Source organism: Oncorhynchus kisutch, linkage group LG25 (assembly GCF_002021735.2).
Source record: "Oncorhynchus kisutch isolate 150728-3 linkage group LG25, Okis_V2, whole genome shotgun sequence".
NCBI lineage: Eukaryota > Metazoa > Chordata > Actinopteri > Salmoniformes > Salmonidae > Oncorhynchus > Oncorhynchus kisutch.
The window spans coordinates 39,330,689-39,356,498 of NC_034198.2; the positions used below are offsets into that span (position 1 = coordinate 39,330,689).

General features: G+C 46.1%; 1 protein-coding gene across 6 annotated transcripts in view; it reads right to left on the minus strand.

The window, feature by feature from the left end:
- The window catches only part of LOC109870221 (ribosome-binding protein 1), a 46,455-nt gene extending 23,798 nt beyond the window's left edge, over positions 1-22,657 (minus strand). For 2 of the 6 annotated variants that reach the window (XM_031804857.1, XM_031804854.1), the window contains exons 1-10: positions 22,419-22,657; positions 20,714-20,804; positions 15,180-15,308; positions 14,866-14,964; positions 13,541-14,111; positions 8,596-8,747; positions 7,963-8,085; positions 7,525-7,677; positions 7,217-7,335; positions 5,254-5,407 (exon numbers count right to left, since the gene is read on the minus strand). In XM_031804857.1, the coding sequence (XP_031660717.1) occupies positions 5,254-5,407; positions 7,217-7,335; positions 7,525-7,677; positions 7,963-8,085; positions 8,596-8,747; positions 13,541-14,111; positions 14,866-14,964; positions 15,180-15,281 (1,473 nt within the window). In that variant the 5' untranslated portion in view covers positions 15,282-15,308; positions 20,714-20,804; positions 22,419-22,657. Of the gene's footprint in view, positions 1-5,253; positions 5,408-7,216; positions 7,336-7,524; positions 7,678-7,962; positions 8,086-8,595; positions 8,748-13,540; positions 14,112-14,865; positions 14,965-15,179; positions 15,309-20,713; positions 20,805-22,378 lie in introns of all 6 variants that reach the window. The other 4 variants (XM_031804859.1, XM_031804858.1, XM_031804855.1 and 1 more) reach the window with 3 other exon arrangements.
- Between the last annotated feature and the right edge of the window lie 3,153 nt (positions 22,658-25,810).

Consider the following 25,810-nt stretch of genomic DNA (forward strand, 5'->3'; position numbering starts at 1 on the left):
TGTTGAAATAAAATTAAAAAATAATTGAAAGCAAAATGTATAGAATTATAAACTAAAATAAAGCATCAAAAGATGGCGCCGAAGAACATGGCTGACTTCTTACATTCTCCCAAACAATTGTGCAATTTTGTTCGTTTTTTGGGGTAACTTATTATTATAATTTTTAAAAACTTATTGTGTACATAGTGTTGCTGCTACCGTCTCTTATGACCAAAAATAACTTCTGGACATCAGAACCACGATTACTCGCCGCAGACTGGAAGAAACTTTCCTTTAACGAGGCCGACGAGAAGGATATCCTGCTTTCACTGAACAGGCTTAGCGCCACACCTTTTAAGTGAAGAAAAGACTCAGATCGGGCAGCCTTTGAGAATCCGTAGGCGAGCGAAAAAAATGCTCACCCAGAAGCGCGCTCCTAGTGGCCAGGGACCTTAATTTAAAAGGGGGGGGGGTCCTAGACCACCTTTACTCCACACACTGGAGGCAAGCAACACTGAAGCATGCACGAGAGCACCGGCTGTTCTGGATGACTGTGTGATAACGCTCTCCGTAGCCGATGTGAACAAAACCTTTAAAACAGGTCAACATTCAAAGCCACTGGGCCAGACAGATTACCAGAATGTGTACTCCAAGCATGCGCAGACCAACTGTCAAGTGTCTTCACTGACATTTCAACCTCCCCCTGACCGAGTCTAATACCTACATGTTTCAAACAGACTACCTTAGGCCCTGTATCCAAGAAAGCGTCGGTAACATTCCTAAATGATTAGTGCTCCGTAGCACTCACGTCGGTAGCCATGAAGTGCTTTGAAAAGGCTGGTCATGGCTCACGTCAACAGCATCCTCCCGGACAACCTAGACCCACTCCAATTTGCATACCGGCCCAACAGATCCACAGATGATGCAATCTCAAATCGCATCCACACTGCCCTTTCTCACCTGGACAAAAGGAACACCTGTGTGAGAATGACATTTATTAACTACAGCTCAGCGTTCAACACCATAGTGCCCACGAAGCTCATCACTAAGCTAAGACCTCTGGGACTAAACACCTCCCTCTGCAACTGGATCCTGGACTTCATGACGGGCCACGCCAGGTGGTAAGAGTAGGCAACAACACATCTGCCACGCTGATCCTTAACACAGGGGCCCCTCAGGGTGTACTTAGTCTCCTCCTGTATTCCCTGTTCACCCACGACTGCATGGCCAAACGTGACTCCAACACCATCAATAAGTTTGCTGACAACAAGTGGTAGTGATCACCGACAATGATGAGACAGCCTATAGGGAGGTGGTCAGAGAACTGGCAGTGTGGTGCCAGGACAACAACCTCTCCCTCAATGTGAGCAAGACAAAGGAGCTGATTGTAGACTACAGGAAAAGGTGGGCCGAAAAGGCCCCCGTTAACGTCGACATTTGGCATGGGTCCCCAGATCCTCAAAAGGTTCTACAGCTGCACCAGAGAGCATCCTGACCGGTTGCATCACAGCCTCGTATGGCAACTGCTCAGCCTCTGACCGTAAGGCGCTACAGAGGGTAGTGCGTACAGCCCAGTACATCATTGTGGCCAAGCTTCCTGCCATCCAGGACCTACAGTTGAAGTCAGAAGGTTACATACACCTTAGCCAAATACATTTAAACTCAGTTTTCACAATTCCTGACATTTAATCCTAGTAAAAATTCCATCTTGGGTCAGTTAGGATCACCACTTTATTTTAAGAATGTGAAATGTCAGAATAATAGTAGAGAGAATGATTTGTTTCAGCTGTTAGTTCTTTCATTGCATTCCCAGTCAAATCAAATCAAATGTATTTATATAGCCCTTCGTACATCAGCTGATATCTCAAAGTGCTGTACAGAAACCCAGCCTAAAACCCCAAACAGCAAGCAATGCAGGTGTAGAAGCACGGTGGCTAGGAAAAACTCCCTAGAAAGGCCAATACCTAGGAAGAAACCTAGAGAGGAACCAGGCTATGTGGGGTGGCCAGTCCTCTTCTGGCTGTGCCGGGTGGAGATTATAACAGAACATGGCCAAGATGTTCAAATGTTCATAAATTACCAGCATGGTCGAATAATAATAAGGCAGAACAGTTGAAACTGGAGCAGCAGCACAGTCAGGTGGACTGGGGACAGCAAGGAGTCATCATGTCAGGTAGTCCTGGGGCATGGTCCTAGGGCTCAGGTCAGTTGAAACTGGTAGTGGGTCAGACGTTGACATGCTATCAAATACTAATTGAGTGTATTGTCTTTAAATGGTTTAATTTGGGTCAAACATATCTGGTAGCCTTCCACAAGCTTCCCACAATAAGTTGGGTGAATTTTGGCCCGTTCCTCCTGACGGAGCTGGTGTAACGGAGTCAGGTTTATAGGCCTCCTTGCTTGCACACGCTTTTTCAGTTCTGCCCACAAATTTTCTATAGGATTGAGGTCAGGGCTTTGTGATGGCCACTCCAATACCTTGACTTTGTTGTCCTTAAGCCATTTTGCCACAACTTTGGAAGTATGCTTGGGGTCATTGTCCATTTGGATAACCTATTTGCAACCAAGCTTTAACTTCCTGACTGATGTCTTGAGATGTGGATATATTGAAGCAACAATGTTCCTGCCTCATGATGCCATCTATTTTGTGAAGTGCACCAGTCCCTGCAGCAAAGCACCCCCACAATATGATGCGGCCATCCCCGTGCTTCACGGTTGGGATGGTGTTCTTCGGCTTGCAAGCCTCCCCCTTTTTCCTCCAAACATAATGGTCATTATGGCCAAACAGTTCTATTTTTGTTTCATCAGACAGGACTTTTCTCCAAAAAGTACAATCTTTATCCCCATGTGCAGTTGCATACTGTAGTCTGGCATATTTTAATGGCGATTTTGGAGCAGTGGCTTCTGCCTTGCTGAGCAGCCTTTCTGGTTATGTCGATTTAGGACTTGTTTTACTGTGGATATAGATACTTTTGTACCGGTTTCCTCCAGTATCTTCACAAGGTCCTTTGCTGTTGTTCTGGGATTGATTTGCACTTTTCTCACCAAACGTTAATCTCTAGGAGACAGAATGAGTCTCCTTCCTGAGCGGTATGACGGCTGCGTGATCCCATGGTGTTTATACTTGCGTAATATTGTTTGTACAGATGAACGTGGTACCTTCAGGTGTTTGGAAATTGCTCCCAAGGATGAACCAGACATGGAGGTCTACAAATTTTTTTTCCTGAGGTCTTGGATGATTTATTTAGATTTTCTCATGATGTCAAGCAGAGGCACTAAGTTTGAAGGTAGGCCTTGAAATACATCCACAGGTATACCTCCAATTGACTCAAATGATGTAAATTAGCTTATCAGAAGCTACTAAAGCCATGACATTTTCTGGAATTTTCCAAGCTGTTTAAAGGCACAGTCAACTTAGTGTATGTAAACTTCTGACCCACTGGAATTGTGATACAGTGAATTATAAGTTAAATAATCTGTCTGTAAACAAATTGTTGGAAAAATGACTTGTGTCATGCAAAGTAGATGTCCTAACTGACTTGCCAAAACTAAAGCTTGTTAACAAGAAATTTGCAGAGTGGTTGAAAAAATAAGTTTTAATGATGACCCCAACCTAAGTGTATGGAAACTTCCGACTTCAACTGTTTATACTAGGCGGTTAGACTAGTCACCCAAGTTAGACTGTTTTCTCTAATGCACGGCAAGCAGTACCGGAGCACCAAGTCTAAGACCAAAAGTCTCAACAGCTTCGACCCCCCAAGCCATAAGACTGCTGAACAATAAATAAAATCACCACGGGACAATTTACCCCCCCCCCCCCCCCCCCCGTACACTACTGCTCCTCTGTTTATCTATGCACAGTCACTTCACCCCCACCTACATGTACAAATGACCTCAAAACCTGTACACCCCCACACTGACTCAGTACAGGTGCCCCCTGTACATAGCCTCATTATTGTTATTCTGTTACTTTTTATTATAGCCTACTCTGTAAATATTTTTCTTATTTATGAAGTAGACTATAGAGGGGTTTAGAGGGAGGAGAAGACATTGGTCCGCTAGTTTAGGCGTGATGGTTTGGCTTAAACCAATCAATCAATGATTTGATGTGTCACTGGCCCTGACCCTTCTAACTACGTAGGTAAACACATGAATTACCTGTTGCACAGCGGTTGCGGCAGGTGTTGCTAACTGGTTCGCCATGTGGCGCACAACGGTGACGTCAGACCGTCTACTTAAGTAGGCTATAGAATAAAAATAAACTGTCTATCATGTTCATTGATTGGGTTAAGACGAACCGTCACTCAAACTAGCGGACCAATGGAGACTCATTGTCTACTCCTCCCTCTAGGGCCCGCCCTCCACAGAAAAACAAGGCCAAAACTCTCAATCGAAAGGACTGGCAGTGAAAGCTGAAAGGTATTACATGCAGGCAAGAGCGTAGGCTAAATGTATTCAATAGGATTTTTTGTTTGCATTCATTTTCAATGTTTGTTTTTTTTTAAATAATTTGACGTCAGAGTTTTGCTCTCGCTTGAAAATGATTAAAAAGACTTGGGGTTTTGCTTTTTGCTGTCTTTTTTTTTTACAATTCTCTACATTTTGCTTTCGATCGTTTGGTTTTTGATTTCAACAGCCATTATTTCACCCGTCCTCAAAAATATGTTTATATTCTCAACTATATTTTTTTATGCTCATGATTATTATTTTTATTTTGAATTGAATACATATGGTGTAAAATTGACCCCATATAGTAACCGTAGCAGTAACCATAGTAGATTCCATATAGCAGACTGTATACTGTACATCAGACTTAGTTAGACTAGATGGCGGCCATTTTGCAGACAGCATATGCAGAATGGAGTACTGCCTTGCTTGGGCACGTAGCACACATTCCATCTGGTGCTGAGAGAGAAAAGCATTCCCTTACAGCCAGCAGCCAGCCCCATTATTGTGTGGTTGCATTCCAGTCCAACACACAGCTCTGTGATTACAAACCCATCTGAGATCCAGCCCCCATCACTGGTGCTTTACAGGGGTGAAGGGGACCAATAGATATGGGTTTAGAGGGAGGAACCAGCCAGTAGATAAGGGTTAAGAGACAGATACCTTTGATGACAATATGATGGTAAAATGAGTGTGTGTGTGGGGGGGGGGGGGGGCAGCCAGTAGGTAAGGCCAGGCAAGGCTCTCAGCAAACTGGCAGCCTCCAGCCCACTCTCCAGATGTAGTCATCATTCTGACCGTGTGTGTGTGTGTGCGCTCCAGTCTTACCTGTAGTGAAGACAATTGTTTCTCTACAGAAGACACCTTAGCCTCCAGTCCAGTCCTGATGACCTCATCAGTCTGAAGGCTCACACTCTTCTCTCCCAGCTCCTTGGTCAGTTTGGCACAATCCTGTCTCAGCTTGGCCAGCTCTGCATTCTGTCTGAGGAGAGACATTTACATTTGAGTCCTCTAGCAGATGCTCTTATCCAGATCAACTTACAGTAAAATGTATTCATCTAAAATATATCTAGAGGAAACAACCACACAGTTGTAGCAAGTACATTTTCCCTCAACGTAGTTATCACCAAAATCAATGATATTAGGAAAAGACGAGTTGTATCGTTTTGTTTTTCACGCCGTGGGCTTCGCAGTAGAACCTTCACGCCGTAGTAGAACCTTCACGACGCAGTAGAACCTTCACGACGCAGTAGAACCTTCACGACGCAGTAGAACCTTCACGCCGCAGTAGAACCCTCACGCCGCAGTAGAACCCTCACGCCGCAGTAGAACCCTCACGCCGCAGTAGAACCCTCACGCCGCAGTAGAACCCTCACGCCGCAGTAGAACATTCACGCCGCAGTAGAACCCTCACGCCGCAGTAGAACCCTCACGCCGCAGTAGAACCCTCACGCCGCAGTAGAACCCTCACGCCGCAGTAGAACCCTCACGCCGCAGTAGAACCCTCACGCCGCAGTAGAACCCTCACGCCGCAGTAGAACCCTCACGCCGCAGTAGAACCCTCACGCCGCAGTAGAACATTCACGCCGCAGTAGAACCCTCACGCCGCAGTAGAACCCTCACGCCGCAGTAGAACCCTCACGCCGCAGTAGAACCCTCACGCCGCAGTAGAACCCTCACGCCGCAGTAGTAGAACCTTCACGCCGCAGTAGAACCTTCACGCCGCAGTAGAACCCTCACGCCGCAGTAGAACCCTCACGCCGCAGTAGAACCCTCACGCCGCAGTAGAACCCTCACGCCGCAGTAGAACCCTCACGCCGCAGTAGAACCTTCACGCCGCAGTAGAACATTCACGCCGCAGTAGAACCCTCACGCCGCAGTAGAACCCTCACGCCGCAGTAGAACCCTCACGCCGCAGTAGAACCCTCACGCCGCAGTAGAACCCTCACGCCGCAGTAGAACCCTCACGCCGCAGTAGAACCCTCACGCCGCAGTAGAACCCTCACGCCGCAGTAGAACCCTCACGCCGCAGAACCCTCACGCCGCAGTAGAACATTCACGCCGCAGTAGAACATTCACGCCGCAGTAGAACCCTCACGCCGCAGTAGAACCCTCACGCCGCAGTAGAACCCTCACGCCGCAGTAGAACCCTCACGCCGCAGTAGAACCCTCACGCCGCAGTAGAACCCTCACGCCGCAGTAGAACCTTCACGCCGCAGTAGAACCTTCACGCCGCAGTAGAACCTTCACGCCGCAGTAGAACCTTCACGCAGCAGTAATCCTAGACCATAATGTATTTGATCTGCAGTTCCATTTGCACTCTCAAAACACCAGATTATGGTTTATTCTCAAAACGTTTTCTTCTTAATGGAAAATACTAAAACGTTTAGGGGCTGGGACAAAGAACAGGAGGAGCCACCTATTTACTGCCTGGCTGATGGCCTAGTTCAGGGGTTAGGGTTCAGGGGTTAGGGTTCAGGGGTTCGGGTTCAGGGGTTCGGGTTCAGGGGTTCGGGTTCAGGGGTTCGGGTTCAGGGGTTAGGGTAGAAGCAGAGACCTACTTGCTCTCTGCCTGGCTGATGGCCTAGTTCAGGGGTTAGGGTTCAGGGGTTAGGGTTCAGGGGTTAGGGTAGAAGCAGAGACCTACTTGCTCTCTGCCTGGCTGATGGCCTAGTTCAGGGGTTAGGGTTCAGGGGTTAGGGTAGAAGCAGAGACCTACTTGCTCTCTGCCTGGTTGATGGCCTAGTTCAGGGGTTAGGGTTCAGGGGTTAGGGTAGAAGCAGAGACCTACTTGCTCTCTGCCTGGCTTGTGGCCTGGTTCAGGGCGTCTCTGAGAATAGAGTTCTCCTGCTGCAGACGAGCCAGTTGAGCCGTGGGACCAGACTCCAACTGCTCCTGAAGACTGAGGACCTGAGAGGGGATTTAACTTTTGACTCAGTTTTTGAATGCTCTGGCAATATTTGCATAAATAATTTAAATCCAATAAAGCACATTTAATTCAATTGAGAGAAAGTCAAAGGCCGACAGGGACAGAGGCCGACAGGGACTGACTGTCTTGGTAGGAGGCCTGTATTCTACTATTCTCATGTACATTAGTACCTTGGCATTGAGTTTCTGTGTCTGGGCTACGTGGTCCTGGTAGGAGGCCTGCATACGAGCCTGGAGGGCGATCATCTCCTGCTCCCTGGATGAGAGCTGGGAACTCAGCCTGGTCTCCACACTGGCCACCTTGGACTTCTCAGCAGAGAGCTCCTATAGCGAGCAGAGTGACACACACACCACACCATCAGACAGCGAACTAGAGAAAGACCGAGGTAAACAATGGTCCAACACATTCATGTATGTAACACTATTGTATGTGGTTAATAAGTGGTCTTTGAGAGATATTCTCAACGTGTGTTTTACATTTGTGTGCGTCTGTTACCCTGCTGAGTTCTCAGAATCTGTTCTTGGCTATTGTGGTGTCCTCTTGCTCAGTATGTGTGTGTGTGTGTGTGTGTGTGTGTCTGTGTGTGTCTATATGTGTCTGTGTGTTACCCTGCTGAGTTCCCGGAGTCTGTTTTTGGCTGCAGAAGCATCCTCCTGCTGAGTAGCGAGCTGTTTCTGATTCTCCTCCAACTGTTTCTTCATCACAGCCACTGGGTCGCCCTTCTGAGTAGCCTGATTACCACACACACACACACCATAAACATCAGCATCTGTAGTGTGTCTGAGTCTGACCCTTCCCCCCCATGCATTTAAACAGCATTTTAGTCATTTAGCAGACGCTCTTATCCAGAGCGACTAACAGGAGCAACTAGGGTTAAATGCCTTGCTCAAGGGTACAGACAGATTTTTTTATCTAGTCGGCTCATGGATTCGAACCAGCAATCTTTCGGTTATTGTCCCAACGCTCTTAACTGTTAGGCTAGCTGCCGCCGACAACGTGGGTCTGTCACCACCACTCACAGTGGTTTGTCCCGTCCCAAACCTCCCTCGCTCCAACCCCTTCAAATTACGTCTCCGAGTCCCAATCGGATTGTACCATGTGCCCTGATGAATTCCCTACCCGCCACGCCAAGCCTGACATTATTCAACCCCCCCCTTCAACCCCACAGTGGTATCTCCCATCCCATTCTGGATAATATAGTCACCCCTCAGTGGTATCTCCCACCCCACCCAAGGTCCTACCACGTGCCAGGTGTCTTGTCTGATGCCAGCCTTGTCAGAGAGGATCTCTAGGAGGCGCTGGGCCTCTCCCTGACTGAAGACCATACTGCTAACAGTAGAGACCAGGGCCTTGTAGGGCAGGAACAGGGGGGAATCCAGACCAGAGTCCAACACTACAGAGCGAGAGAGCGCAAAAGAGAGGGAAAAAGGGGGGGAGCGAGAAAAAGAGGGAGAAAGAGAAAAAAGGGGACAAATGTTCTTACAAGTCAGCTGCTATAGCGAAGGAGAGGGAAACAGGATCACATACCATTACACCAATGAAAACACACAGTACCTCATCAAACAACGACGACAGACCTGACATAAAACACATCATTCCCCATTTCCCTCCTGGGAAAAGCTCTCACCAAGGTGTCCGTGGTAAGGTGAGGGGTGAAAGGTCATGTGGAATAATCCTACTGTCTTCGATAGGTCTGCCTTCGTTAAGAGTTTGGGTTCTCACACTGCCGGCAGACTAGAGCTGGGTTAGTAACAGGTGAGGGAACTTCCTGCAGACTAAGTAACAGGGGAGGGAACTTCCTGCAGACTAAGTAACAGGGGAGGGAACTTCCTGCAGACTAAGTAACAGGGGAGAGAATTTCCTGCACTTCCTGCAGACTAAGTAACAGGGGAGGGAACTTCCTGCAGACTAAGTAACAGGGGAGGGAACTTCCTGCAGACTAAGTAACAGGGGAGGGAACTTCCTGCAGACTAAGTAACAGGGGAGGGAACTTCCTGCAGACTAAGTAACAGGGGAGGGAACTTCATGCACTTCCTGCAGGATAGATCTGCGTTAGGCACAATTACTGTATAATCTTGTAATGACAATTCTGGATGAGATGGTCATTAAAATAAATTACTGTCATAACTGTTTATAAAAAAAGAAAAGAGCTGACTGAAGATGGGTCGGCCGTGCATTCAAGCAGTTGACCTGTTTCTGGGGTAACATGGACTCTTTACAAAGTGATGAAACTGACTTTGTTGCTCCTTGCTGACACATGCAAGGTGTTGCAGCAAACGAGTCTTGGGTTACCTAGGCAACGCCTCCCTATCCACTCAAGGATTATAAGTGTGAGTCTTGGGTTGCCTAGGCAACGGCTCCCTCCCGGCAACAGCACTATATCCACTCAAGGATTATAAGTGTGACCTCTGCCATTTGTCTCATCAATAATCGTCATCCATAATTCCATTACCTTCACAGCACTAGTGGGCAGCCCTAGGTATTTTATTCAGTTTGACTGATATTTTACAGAACTAAGTTGTCTCTGTGGAATGTTAAAGATAAAAGGCCATAAATGAAAGGCAAAACATGTGTCATAGTAAATGTCTAATAAGCTTATTATGTCTGCCTAATCGAAAGCATGGCGCCGAACAACATGGCTGACGTTTCACATTGTCCCAACCAATTGTGAAATTTAAAAACTTATTGTGTACATAATGTTTCTGCTACCGTCTCTTATGACCAAAAATAACTTCTGGACATCAGAAAAGCTATTTGCTCACCGCGGACTGGAGTAAACTTTTTCCTTTAACGAGTCCGACGAGAAGGATATCCTGCTTTCACTGGGACAGGCCCAGAAGACGGCGGAAAATGGCATGCAGAGCAGGGATCCTTCTGAGAAGCCGGTGGCGAGCGAGTAAACTCCCAATGTCTTCCATTCTCCTTGCTAAACGTGCAATCATTGGAAAATAAAATTGATAACCTATTAAGATGATCCCACCAACTGGATATCAAAAACTAACATCTTATGTTTCACCGAGACGTGGCTGAACGAAGAAACAGACAATATAGAGCTGGTGGGATTTTCCATGCACCGTCAGAACAGAGACGCAGGGGTTGGGGTTGGTTCAGGAGCAGGGGTAGGCTTAGGGGCAGAGAGATGCATACAAAGCTCCCCCACCCTCCATTTGGCAAATCTGACCATAATTCTATACTCCTGATTCCTGCTTACAAGCAAAAACTAAGCAGGAAGACTTTCAATACGGAAGTGGTCAGATGACTCAGACCCTACAGGACTGTTTTTCTAGCACAGATTGGAATATGTTTCCGGGAATCATCCAATGGGCATTGAGGAATACACCACCTCATTGATGAAGCCGATGACTAAGTGCATCGATGACGTCGTCCTCACAGTGACCGTACGTACATATCCCAACCAGAAGCCATGGATTACAGGTAACATCCGCATCGAGCTAAAGGCTAGAGCTGCCGCTTTCAAGGAGCAGGAGTCTAATTCGGATACTTATAAGAAATCCTGCTATGCCCTCCGACGAACGATCAAACAAGCAAAGCGTCAATACAGGATTAAGATTGAATCGTACTACACCGGCTCTGACGCTCATCGGATGTGGCAGGGCTTGAAAACTATTACGGACTACAAAGGGAAACCCAGACGCAAGCTGCCCAGTGACGCGAGCCTACCAGACGAGCTAAATGCCTTTTATGCTCACTTCGAGGCAAGCAACACTGAAGCATGCATGAGCGCACCAGCTGTTCTGGATGGCTGTGTGATAACGCTCTCGGTAGCCAATGTGAACAAAACCTTTAAAACAGGTCAACATTCAAAGCCGCTGGGCCAGACAGATTACCAGGACGTGTACTCAAAGCATGAGCGGACCAACTGTCAAGTGTCTTCACTGACATTTTCAACCTCTTCCTGACCGAGTCCGTAATACCTACATGTGCCCAAGGAAGCGAAGGTAACCTGCCTAAATGATTACCACCCAATGGCACTCACGTCGGTAGCCATGAAGTGCTTTGAAAGGCTGGTCATGGCTCACATCAACAGCATCCCGGACACCCTAGACCCATTCCAATTCGTATACCGCCCCAACAGATGACACAATCTCAATCGCACTGCTACCGCACGGCAAGCGGTACTGGAGTGCCAAGTCTGGGACCAAAAGGCTCCTCAACAGCTTCTACCCCCAAGCCATAAGACTGCTGAACAATTCATAAAAATTGCTACCGGACAATTTACATTGACCCTCCCCCCTCTTGTACACTGCTGCTACTCGCTGTATGTTTGTTACCTATGCATAGTCACTTCACCCCCACCTACATGTACAGATGACCTCAACTAGCCTGTACCCCCCCCTCCGCACACTGCCTCGGTACCGGTGCCCCCTGTATGGAGCCTCGTTATTGTTATTCTTATTGTGTTACTTTTTATTATTACTTTCTATTTTAGCCAACTTGGTAAATATTTTCTTCTTCTTGAACTGCACTCTTAAGGGCTTGTTAGTCAGCATTTCACTGTAAAGTCTACACTTGCTGTATTCGGCACGTGTGGCAAATAAAGTTTGATTTGATCTGAAGGCTGTGGGTAAACTCCCAAACTCCCATGGCGGGGGTGGGAACTGGGCAGCTGTACCCCAGGCTGAGTAGTCGTTGAGGTAGAGTGGCACCAGACAGAGACAGCCCTCTGGAAACCAGAGAAACAGCCTACTATCTGGGTTACTGAGAGGCTGTGTCAACTGACAACGGGGCCAGTGCTGTGCACAAGGGCGTACACACACGCCTCAGACAGTTTGTCATCATTGCAGTAGTGGCCCATTTACACTGAGGATTTACCCCAGTGCTTTAGCCAAAAGGCTCAGACCTTTCTGTTTCCATCTACATGGGCCGGCACCAGTGTCTCACTGGGCCATGGCTCCAGCAGACCAGAGGGGTATACTACAAAACAGGATCAATGAGTTAGCCAGCTAACTTTGATAAAGCCAGAAATAAACTGTTGATTTTTAGTTTCATGAAGAAACTAAAACTAAAATCTAAACTTAGATGTGTTTTTTTTGGTTGTTCAGTCAATTAGACCACGCCTATTTCAAGCTTATATATTTCTACAAAAATAAAATGTTATTTCAGAATATTTAGAGAAATTATCTAGCTAACGCATTGATCCTGCTTTGTTCTATAACCATCTGCTTTTACATAGCTAACTGAATTGTAACGTCTCACAAAGTAACCGCCTTGAACGACAGAGTTGATTCTGCTCGTCACAAGTCCTTTAGTGTCACCCTCCTGATGTAAAGACAATCCCGCCATAGCTGACGATAACATAAAACACTGATGACACCCTGGTGTGGGGGTAAATCTAGAAGGAAAAGCCCCATAGGAGGAGTACTACAGTAGTGCTTGTGTTATGGCTAAAGTAGTTCCTGCCTAGACGACCATCCGTTCAAACAAAGAGATATTTTGTAACATCCTGGCTAGCAGTTACCTCAATCCCGGTGTGTCTGACTGACTGTCCGTATGTCTGTCTGTCACACAACATGACCCACAGAAGAATGGTATCTTGAAATGTACAACTTACAGACAGAGCCTGAACAGACCATTCCATTTATTTGTATTTACCCATTATTTTACCAGGTTAGTTGACTGAGAAAACATTCTCATTTACAGCAACGACCTGGGGAATAGTTACAGGGGAGAGGAGGGGGATGAATGAGCCAATTGGAAGTTGGGGATGATTAGGTGGTCATGATGGTATGAGGGCCAGGTTGGGAACATAGCCAGGACACTGGGGTTAACACCCCTACTCTTACGATATGTGCCATGGGATCGTTTAGTGACCAACGAGTCAGGACAACCGTTTAACATCCAATCCGAAAGACATTTGCAACTTTCTCATTTCCAGACTAAACTATAAAAAAAAAAGGGTTTAATTTACTATACATGAAGGCTTTAAACAATTAGACTGCTCAAATCACCCAGTTTATAATCCAGGATAAACACTAACAATTTAGAGTAAATAAATATTTTATTTCCAATCCATTCCAAAAATGAAATAAATATTTATCTTAATCCAATAGCCTACTAGTTAGAAATGGAACCTACACATGCTGTATTATCAACAGTTGTGCTGCTCTAGTTATCGGACATAATAACTAGGATGTAAAATGATTGAAAATAGGCAAACTTCCTTACCAGACTCAGTCTTCTTCTTGGAGGACGCCTTCTTCTTGGAAAGGTCATGTGCCTTGGTCTCCTGAGCCTTGGCTGCAGTCCTCTGGGAGCCCACCGGGGGCACTGCCATCACAGGGACCTCCTTGGTGACAGCCTCCAGGACTGGGGCAGGCTTGGAGGGGGCCATGGGGGCTGCTGCGGCAGGGGCGGGCTTGGAGGGGGCCATGGGGGCTGCTGCGGCAGGGGCAGGCTTGGAGGGGGCCATGGGGGCTGGGGCAGGAGCAGCCAGGGCTGGCTCAACCTTAGCCATCATCTTCTTCTCTTTCTTCTTCTTTGGAGCAGGGGAGGCCTCTACAGCAGGGGGAGCTAGAGCAGGGGTTGGTTCAGGAGCAGGGGTAAAGGTAGGTTCAGGGGCAGGTTTGGGAGCAGGGGTTGGTTCAGGAGCAGGGGTAGGCTTAGGGGCAGGTTTGGGGGCAGAAACTGGTTCTGGGGCTAGTTCAGGCTCGGCCACTGTGATATCCTCTAGGTCTAATTCTGGAAGCTTCCCATTGGGCTTGTGTTCCTTCTTACCCCGGTTCTTCTTCTCAGACGCCTTAATGATAATAAGAATAGATTTAATTTAGAACATGTTTTATACAAATCACAATGTGCTACAGTATGTGTACTCAAACACAGATGTTCATACCGTCATACAGTTTCTGTAGCATACTGGGGTATAAGGTATTACTGAAAGTGCACACAAGAGACGCTACTTCTTTAAAAAAATTAATTAAAAAGTAGATCTTCACACACCAGGGGATTGAATGTCTCTGCTGTAACCAAGAAGATTGATCTTGACATCTAGCCACCTTAGCTAGCAAAGTTAGCAAACCAAATACACAGCTGGAGTCCTGAGCTGGAGATCATTCATTTGACACATCATTAACTTTTAGTTTTATAAGCAGTAGTGTAGCATGAACCCCGGCAGCCACAAGGAGGTGTTATTGACAGAATTGAGCGGTTGGACTTCAGATCGGTGATCGACAGTAATGAGTCATTTACATTGGAGCTGCCGAACTTGCTTCTACATGATTTATTTATTTGGACCTTTTTTGGAAATATGTACCGGAAGTAACAGCAGTAAATAAAAACAGACGCTCTGCGAAACTCAATATTTGGGGAGTAAAACAACATATTTTGACATGAACACTTGCAGAGCTGTCTAGTGGGAGTTTGAATGGGCGCTTCCTGGGTGTTAGAGCAGGCATGTCATACTCCTCGTCGACGTCGCTAACACACAGATACTGGGGCAACACACACAGATCTAGAGTAACATTTAGGTAGAGGTTCATTTGAGCTCATCTTACCTTCTCCTTCTTCTTGTCCTTCTTGGTCAGCTGTCCCAGCGGCACAGTCTTACCCTGCTCTCTGCGTTGCTTGGCCAAGGCCTCCTCATAGGAGGTCTCCTTCACGGAGAAGGAGACAACATAACAGTTCACATTTAGACATCACCCCAACAACGTGGCTCAGTTGGTAGAGAACGGTGCTTGCAATGTTGTGGGTTCGATTCCCGCTGGGACCACCCATAAAAATAAATGATGCATGCATGAATAAGTCACTTTGGATAAAGCGTAGGCTAAAATGGCATACATTATTACATTAACAACAACAGTTAGAATACCTTCATGGAGAAGGTGGAGACCAGAACGATACCGAGGGCTGAGATGACCATGAAGCCTCCAAATACCATGATGCCTAGCGTCTGAGGGTCATATAGATCCATGATGACCACTATGACAGGTTAGCTGTCCTGTTGGATGGATGGAGGAGAAAAACATAATTGTATTTAACCTTTATTTAACCAGTGGCCTTGTGGTTAATGTGTCCACCCTGAGATTGGAAGGTTGGGGGGTTCGATCTCTGGTCGAGTTATACCAAAGACTCTAAAAAGAAATGTTTTAAAATCTATTACAAATATGAAACAGAAATACCTTATGTAATTAAGTATTCAGACCCTTTGCTACGAGACTCGAAATTGAACTCAGGTGGAGCATCATGCTGTGGGTATGTTTTTCAGTGGCAGGGACTGGGAGACTAGTCAGGATTGAGGGAAAGATGAACAGAGCAAAGTAGAGAGGTCCTTGATGAAAACCTGCTCCAGAGCGCTCAGGATCTCAGACTGGGGTGAAGGTTCACCTTCCAACAGGACAACGACCCTAAGCACACAGCCAAGACAACGCAGGAGTGGCTTCGGGACGAGTCTCTGAATGTCCTTGAGTGGCCCAGCCAGAGCCCGGACGAACCTCGATCGAACATCTGAAAATAGCTGTGCAGCGACGTTCCCCATCAAACCTGACAAAGTTTGAGAAGATCTGCAGAGAAGAATGTTATAAACACCCCAAATACAGGTGTGCCAAGCTTGTAGAGTAATACCCAAGACTCAGGGCTGTAATTACTGCCAAAGGTGCTTAAACAAAGTACTGAGTAAAGGGTCTGAATACCAACAAATCAGCCAGGCTAGACAATATGGTACAGGTACAACCCCAAATACGTAAACACGAGCACCATCATAGATATCATCCTGACCAACTTGCCCTCCAAATACACCTCTGCTGTCGTCAACCAAGATCTCAGCGATCATTGCCTCATTGCCTGCATCCGTAACGGGTCTGCGGTCAAACGACCACCCCTCATCACTGTCAAACGCTCCCTAAAACACTTCAGCGAGAAGGCCTTTCTAATCACCCTGGCCCGGGTATCCTGGAAGGATATTGACCTCATGCCGTCAGTAGAGGATGCCTGGTTATTCTTTAAAAAGTGCCTTCCTCACCATCTTAAATAGGCATGCCCCATTAAAAAAAATAGAACCAAGAACAGATATAGCCCTTGGTTCACTCCAGACCTGACTGCCCTTGAACAGCAAAAAAAATAAACATCCTGTGGCGTTCTGCATTAGCATCAAATAACCCCTGTGATATGCAACTTTTCAGGGAAGTTGGGAACCAATACATACAAGCAGTTAGGAAAGCTAAGGCTAGCATTTTCAAACAGAAATTTGCATCCTGTATCACAAACTCAAAAAGGTTATTGGACACTACAGTCCATGGAGAATAAGAACACCTCCTCACAGCTGCCCACTGCACTGAGGCTAAGAAACACTGTCACCACCGATAAATCCACGATATTTCAGAATTACAATAAGCATTTTTCTAAGGCTGGCCATGCTTTCCACCTGGCTACCCCTACACCGGTCAACTGTCCTGCACCCCCCACAGCAACTCACCCAAGCCTCCCCCATTTCTCCTGCACCCAAAACCAAATAGCTGATGTTCTGAAAGAGCTGCAAAATCTGGACCCCAACAAAATCAGACAATCTGGACCCTCTTTCTAAAATTATCTGCCGCAATTGTTGCAACCCCTATTACTAGCCTGTTCAACCTCTCTTTCGTATCATCTGAGATTCCCATAGATTGGAAAGCTGGGAGACACTCTAGACCCAAAGGGGGAGACACTCTAGACCCAAACTGTTACAGACCAATATCTATCCTACCCTGCCTTTCCAAGGTCTTCGAAAGCCAAGTTAACAGATTAGCGACCATTTCGAATCCCACCGTACCTTCTCTGCTATGCAATCTGGTTTCCGAGCTGGTCATGGGTGCACCTCAGCCACGCTCAAGGTTCTAAATGACATCATAACCGCCATCGATAAGAGACAGTACTGTGCAGCTGTATTCACCGACCTGGCCAAGGCTTTCGACTCTTGCAATCACCATTCTTATCGGCAGACTCTACAGCCTTGGTTTCTCAAACGACTGCCTTGCCTGGTTCACCAACTACTTCTCTGATAGAGTTCAGTGTGTCAAATCGGAGGGCCTGTTGTCGCCTGTTGTCCGGACCTCTGACAGTCTCTGGGGGTGCCACAGGGTTCAATTCTTGGACCGACTCTCTTCTCTGTATACATCAATGATGTCGCTCTTGCTGCTGGTGATTCTCTGATCCACCTCTACGCAGACGACACCATTCTGTATACTTCTGGCCCTTCTTTGGACACTGTGTTAACTAACCTCCAGACGAGCTTCAATGCCATAGAACTCTCCTTCCGTGGCCTCCAACTGCTAGTAAACGCAAGTAAAACTAAATGCATGCTTTTCAACCGATCGCTGCCCACACCTACCCGCCCCTCCAGCACCACTACTCCGGGCGGTTCGGACTTAGAATATGTTGACAACTACAAATACTGGTTAGATTGTAAACTCTCCTTCCAGACTCACATTAAGCATCTCCAATCCAAAATTAAATCTAGAACCGGCTTCCTATTTCGCAACAACGCCTCCTTCACTCATGCTGCCAAACCAAATATACCCTCGTAAAACGGATTATCCTACTGATCCTCGACTTGGGCAATGGCATTTCCAAAATAACCAACCCTTTAATCAGCAAATTGGATGCAGTCTATCACAGTGCCAACCATTTTGTCACCTTACCACCCGCCCTGTCTTCATATTCGTCGCCAAACCCACTGGCAACAGGTCATCTATAAGTCTCGGCTAGGTAAAGCCCCGCCTGATCTCAGCTCACTGGTCACCATAGCAGCACCCATCCGTAGCACGCGCTACAGCAGGTATATTTCACTGGTCATCCCCAAAGCCAATTCCTCCTTTGCCCTCATTTCCTTCCAGTTCTCTGCTGCCAATGACTGGAGCTGTCAGAGCAGCTCACTGCACCTGTACATAGCCCATCTGTAAAAAGCGCATCCAACTACCTCATCCCCCATACCGTTACTTTTTTCCCTACTCTGCACCCCAGTATCTCTACTTGCACATTCATCTTCTGCACATCTATCACCCCAGTGTTTAATTACTAAATTGTAATTATTTCACCATTATGGCCTATTTATTGCCTTACCTCCCTTATCTTACCTAATTTGCACTCACTGTATATACATATTACTATGTTTGTTTATTCCATGTGTAACTCTGTGTTGTTGTTTGTGTCGCATTGCTTTGCTTTATCTTGGCCAGGTCGCAGTTGTAAATGAGAACTTGTTCTCAACTGGCCTACCTGGTTAAATAAAGGTGTTCTCAACTGGCCTACCTGGTTAAATAAAGGTGTTCTCAACTGGCCTACCTGGTTAAATAAAGGTGTTCTCAACTGGCCTACCTGGTTAAATAAAGGTGAAATAAATGGTTTTTTTTTTTATGTGATCCATTCTTTATTTTTTTTAATACATTTGCTGAAATTTCTAAAAACCTGTTTTTGCTTTGTCATTATGGGGTGTAGATTAGATATGTGTAGATTGATTAAATTAGTTTTTTACCCATCATCAATTTTAGAATAAGGCTGTAACGCAACAAAATGTGGAAAAAGTCATTGGGTCTGAATACTTTCCGAATTTAATAAGGAGACTGGTAGCAGCAGTTGTAGCATGAATGTATGTGTGTGTGGATGTCTCTGTGGGTGAGTGCTAAGGTGCAGAGAATCAGAGCAGGTGGTCAGTCCAGTTCAAGCGTGATGGCTTGTGAGGGGGGGGGGGGGGGGGCTATTGTCAAGCCACAGTCTGTGGTCTGCCCATCAGGAAGTCCAGGATCCAGTGTCAGAGGGTGTTGTCCAGATGTCCAGACCTAGGGCTCTGAGCTCGGTGTCTAGCGTAGAGGGAACAATAGTGTTGAATGCTGAACTGTAGTCGATGAACAGCATTCTCACATAGGTGTTCCTTGTGTGAATAGCGATTGAAATGGCATATTCAGTGGATTTGTTAGAGCGGTAGGCAAATTGAATTGGGTCCAGTGTGCCTAGGATACTGGCCTTGATGTGGGCCATGACCAACCTTTTGAGGCACTTCATGATGACGGAGCTGAGCGCGATGGGGTGATAGTCAATCCCCACCTTAAAGCAGGTAGGGGCTAAAGTTTGAGACAGGGACAGGTTGAAGATGTTCAATAAGACGCCCGCTAGTTGGTCAGCAAACACTGAGGACACGGTCAGGGATGCCATCTTGGCTGGCAGCTTTGTGAGTATTCACTAAAGAGTATTCCTAATGTCAAACTCGAAGAGCAAAAGCACCTGGTCGTCCGGAACAGCGAGAGTCCTCCTGGATGGCTCGGTATTGTCTGCCCCCAAAGCGAGCATAGCATGTGTTCAGCTCATCTGGGAGGGAGGCGTCAGTGGGCCAGGCACAGCTAGATTTGCCTTTGTGGTCTGTAGTCTTTGCTACAAGTCTGATTTGACAAACATCAATTCAAGTTGAGTCTGGTCTTTTTGCATCCCTAATGGATTTGCGGAGTTCGTACCTGCTTGCCTTGTGTGCGTCACACGCCACCAAGTCATCAGGGTTCATATTTGTACCGATATCTCCATTGCTGCTCGTAGGTGGGGAGTATGACCAGAGGGATGTGATCTGATTGGCTGAAGTGGGGTAAAGCTTTGTATGCGTCACAGATGTTTGTGATTCCGGGTGAGAATCCTCTCATCATGAATCAGTCTTCATTGTCACGGGTGACTTTAACAAAGCCCATCTAAAACAAATTTTCCCAAAATATCACCAATGTGTATCCTGCCCCACAAGAGAATCCAGTGTGCTGTATCCTGCCCCACCTCTTGTGGGGCAGGATACAGATAGGTGATATTTTGGGAACATTTGTTTTAGATGGGCTTGGTTAAAGTCAACCATGACCAAAAAAAAAGTCTGATTCCGGGTGAGAGGATTCTTGCTGTCTAAATTGGTGTTTGCTTATGGCGGTATGTACACAGCTGTGATAACACGCGTGAATTCCCTCTGCCTATAGTGGGGTGGGATTCCCTCTGCCTATAGTGGGGTGGGATTCCCTCTGCCTATAGTGGGGTGGGATTCCCTCTGCCTATAGTGGGGTGGGATTCCCTCTGCCTATAGTGGGGTGGGATTCCCTCTGCCTATAGTGGGGTGGGATTCCCTCTGCCTATAGTGGGGTGGGATTCCCTCTGCCTATAGTGGGGTGGGATTCCCTCTGCCTATAGTGGGGTGGGATTCCCTCTGCCTATAGTGGGGTGGGATTCCCTCTGCCTATAGTGGGGTGGGATTCCCTCTGCATATAGTGGGGTGGGATTCCCTCTGCATATAGTGGGGTGGGTATTTTAGCATTAAAAAAAATTGCCAGGTCGGGTGAACAGGATCTTGCAATGTTTTCATCTTCGGTACACAAGGAATTGTTAAATGTTGGAAACGTTAACAACTCTTACCAGAAACCGACGTTGGATCCACTTGGAATATGGAGAAGCCGTTTGATTGAATAGCAGAGTAGAAATGTTATGTCCCAGTATCTGGGATTCCCTACATACGGAGGGTTACACGTCAATGACAAGTTATTACAGACTGAAAAATGATGAATAAACTAAACCCAGCTTGGCAAATTAAATGGATGTTTGAACGTTCTTTATCAACCAAGCTTAACATAGTTACTGCTCAATGTTTTTATAGGCTTAAATTATGACTTGGTGGAATTAACCAGTTGACAAACTACCCAAGGGGAAGAGTGAGTCAAGTTAAGAGGCTCTCCATTTGGATAGGAAGCAATGTTACAGACAAAGCAAACAGTGTGGGCCTCTAACTTGCACGTCATCCTTCAAAAACAGGCATGCATAAAGGAAAGGCAACAAAGATTTTTGGTGCCACCTACATCTGAAGAAAAGTATTTCATGCAGACAGTGCTTGGCTTTGAGCAGGCGCTCACTAGAGCGGATTACCGTCGTCATACAACTGTTCTACTGCTTGAGATTCTGTTCCTTTTATAAAATATACTGTGTGTTCAAAAGTATTGTGGAGCTCATGCACCTAAATATAAACAGTACCGGAACCCAAAATGAGTACCGGAACCTACTTCATTCCACGTCAAGCACTGCATGCAGAGAAAAATGCAAACCTCACGCCTTGATCACACCGATAGAGAATATTACGCAAACTATTACGCAGCATCATCTGGATGTGTGTGCAACAAAAGTTCAACATTCACCTTCTGCTGCCATTTCTGTCAAGCCGTATACGAATACGGTTTAACGCATAAATTCGACAAATCCAACGTACGCACGACAACACAATGCTGCGAGGTACACACAGCATTTCATTGGAAATTAATGTACTTCTGGTGTACCAAAATGCAATGACTGTCGGTGTGAACAAAGCGTCAGTCGTTACGGAAAAGAAACACATAACTCCTTCCTACTCTCTCTGCTATTAGGATACTCCATCGGAAACCCTTCCATTCCCTACAGTCCATTGAATATCGCCTATGCAAATAACCATATTCACTAACAAGTGCTTGGCATAATGTCAACACCCCAACGCTCCGCCCAGGTCTGTCTGGACATTCCAACGGGTTTCTCTCCCTCCCTGGACCGAGCACCGACTGAGGGGGGGCTGGTTTACCCCCCACCCTCTGACTCCCAGCTCAACAAAAAAAACATGACGCGGCATTATATCGTGAGAAATACATCTCAAATATTATGCATTCAGCAAGTTATTTAAATTGTCGTCATGAAACGCTGTGACCTAATTTCTCAATCTTTTGACATAGCATGTGAAATGGAAAAGAAGAAGTGTCATCATTGTGTAAATCGCAAATAAAGTTTGCTATTAAAAAAAATAAAGAAACTAAGTTAACGTTAACTATCTAACTAACGTTACATCACATCTCAGGAGTTGAGAATTAACGTTAACTTGGGTTGTTACAACACGCTAGCTGGCTTGCTAGTTAGTCTCATAACTAGTTAAATTAGTTTAGCTACTACAGTATTGTTACAAAAAATGCTAAACTGTCTGCTGCGGTCTAATAACAAATCACAAGTCAGTTAACTAACTAGGTTTTAAAAAAGGCTAACTTTACAGTCATCATTAGTCAGTTAAATTACCAAGTAATTCTGGCTTTCCAGAGGTCTTCAGAATTCCTACCTTCTTTTTTATATATATATCTGCTGATGTAACTACACCACTTTTGGAAGCGGTTGAAGAAGTTCGGGTTTTTGTTGTGGAATTTCCTTCAATCTGGCGATAAATATGCCGCTATTTCCGCAAATTTTCTTTCTCAGTCTGGGATTCCTATTTATTTCAATTTGAGTCGTGGCACTTTGAGCTGGCGAAACGCCGGACAACGGGCCAGTTTTATGCGCTGGGCTCATGTCCCACATAGGTATTCCACAAGATTCCTAATTGGCTAGAATGTACTCAATCATGTAACCAAAAATGTCACCGGTATTTTATTGTGGAATGTGCTTCTGGGAGTTGTAGTTTAAATACCAGTTAAATTGGGCTGGTTTATGCAGTCAAAACTCGTTCTTAAAACTACAACAGATGTGGCGGGTGGACCTACTGGCGAGAATGTAGGCATCGTCGTCACTGATTATATTCACGCCCCTTTGTGGACGCATCTTAAATCGAAAAATGTCAAGGTAGCTATGCACGTCTGTTTCAAGATCTCCGGAGGTGTAGAATTGCGCTGCGGCAAAAGAATAGGATGGAGAAATCCAAGTCAGACATTGAATTATATGGAGAATAGGAATATAAAAGTCAGTTATTGAATTATATGGAGAATAGGAATATAAAACAGTCCTATGTCTCTTTGAGTAGCCTATGTCTGATCAGAGAAAGTCATTTTGAAGTGGTGAATAGAATTTTAAAAACGTTTTAAAAAAACGCGCTTGACATCATGGGAAAATCAAAAGAAATCATCCGACCTCAGGATTATTTTTTTTGTAGATCTCCACAAGTCTGGTTCATCATTGGGAGCAATTTCCAAATGCCGGAATGTACCACGTTCATCTGTACAAACAATAGTACGCAAGTATAACAAAAATGGGACCACACAGCCATCATACCGCTCAGGAAGGAGATGCGTTCTGTCTCCTAGAGATGAACGTACTTTGGTGTGAAAAGTGCAAATCAATCCCAGAACAACAGCAAAGGACCTTGTGAAGATGCTGGAGGAAACCGGTACAAAAGTATCTATATCCACAGTAAAACGAGTCCTATATCAACATAACCTGAAAGGCCGCTCAGCAAGGAAGAAGCCACTGCTTCAAAACCGCCATAAAAAAAGTCAGACTACGGTTTGAAACTGCACATGGGGACAAATATCAGACTTTTTGGAGAAATGTCCTCTGGTCTGATGAAACAAAAATAGAACTGTTTGGCTATAATAACCATCGTTATGTTTGGAGGAAAAAGGGGGAGGCTTGCAAGCCGAAGAACACCATCCCAACCGTGAAGCACGGGGATGGCAGCATCATGTTGTGGGGGTGGCAGCATCATGTTGTGGGGGTGGCAGCATCATGTTGTGGGGGTGGCAGCATCATGTTGTGGGGGTGGCAGCATCATGTTGTGGGGGTGGCAGCATCATGTTGTGGGGGTGGCAGCATTGTGTTGTGGGGGTGGCAGCATCATGTTGTGGGGGTGGCAGCATCATGTTGTGGGGGTGGCAGCATCATGTTGTGGGGGTGCTTTGCTGCAGGAGGGACTGGTGCAATTCACAAATTAGATAGCATCATGAGGGAGGAAAATGATGTGGACATATTGAAGCAACATCTCAAGACATCAGTCAGGAAGTTAAAGCTTGGTTGCAAATGGGTCTTCCAAATGGACAATGACCCCAAGCATGCTTCCAAAGTTGTGGCAAAATGGCTTAAGGACAACAAAGTCAAGGTTTTGGACTAGCCATCACAAAGCCCTGACCTCAATCCCGTAGACAATTTGTGGGCAAAACTGAAAAAGCCTGTGTGAGCAAGGAGGCCTACAAACCTGACTCTGTTACACCAGCCCTGTCAGGAGGAATGGGCCAAAATTCACCCAACTTATTGTGGGAAGCTTGTGGAAGGCTACCCAAAACGTTTGACCCAAGGATATACAATTTAAAAGCAATGCTACCAAATACTAATTGAGTGTATGTAAACTTCTGTCCCACTGGGAATGTGATGAAAGAAATAAAAGCTGAAATAAATCATTCTCTCCACTATTATTCTGACATTTCACATTCTTAAAATAAAGTGATCCTAACTGACCTAAAATTGAATTTTTACTAGGATTAAATGTCAGAAATGGTGAAAAACTGAGATGAAATGTAATTGGCTAAGGGCGTATGTAAATTTCCAACTTCAACTGTTTTTATGATATGAGTAATGTAAGATATGTAAATATTATTAAAGTGGCCAGTTATTGAGTCTCAGTGTAGGCAGCAGCCTCTCTGAGTTAGTGATGGCTGTTTAGCTGTCTGATGGCTCTGAGATAGAAGCTGTTTTTCAGTCTCTCAATCGCAGCTATGATACACCTGTATTGACCTCGTCTTCTGGATGGTAGTGGTGTGAACAGGCAGTGGCTCGGGTGGATGTTGTCCTTGATGATCTTTTCGGCCTTCCTGTGACATCGGGTGCTGTAGGTGTCATGGAGGGCAGGTAGTTTGCACCCGGTGATGCGTTGTGCAGACCGTACCATCCTCTGGAGAGCCTTGCGGTTGAGGGCGGTGCAAGTGCCGTACCAGGCGGTGATACAGCCCAACAGGATGCTCTCTATTGTGCATCTGTAAAAGTTTGTCAGGGTTTTGGGTGACAAGCCAATTTTCTTCAGCCTCCTGAGATTGAAGAGGCACTGTTGCGCCTTCTTCACCACACTGTCTGTGTGGGTGGACCATTTCAGTTTGTTTGTGATGTGTATGCCGAGGAACTTAAAACTTTCCACCTTCTCCACTGCTGTCCCTTCAATGTGGATAGGGGGGGGGGGGGGGGGGGGGGGGTTCTCCCTCTGCTGTTTCCTGAAGTCCACAATCGTCTCCTTTGCTTTGTTGACATTGAGTGAGAGGTTATTTTCCTGACACCACACTCCTATTGCCCTCACCTCCTCCCTGCAGGCTGTCTCGTTGTTGTTGGTAGTCCCTTCCCACTACTGTTGTGCCGTCTGCAAACTTGAGGATTGAGTTGGAGACGTGCACGGCCACGCAGTTGTGGGTGAACAGGGAGTACGGGAGGGGGCTGAGCATGCACCCTTGTGGGACCCCAGTGTTGAGGGTCAGCAAAGTGGAGATGTTGTTCCTTCGCCACCTGGGGTCGGTCCGTCAGAAAGTCCAGGACCCAATTGCACAGGGCGGGGTTGAGACCCAGGGCCTCCAGCTTGATGATGAGCTTGGAGGGTACTATGGTGTTGAATGCTGAGCTTTAGTCAATGACAGCATTCTTACATAGGTATTCCTCTTGTCCAGATTGGATAGGGAAGTGTGCAGTGTGATGGTAATTGCATCCTCTGTGGACCTGTTGGGGCGGTAGGCAAACTGAGGTGGGTCTAGGGTGGCCGATAAAGTG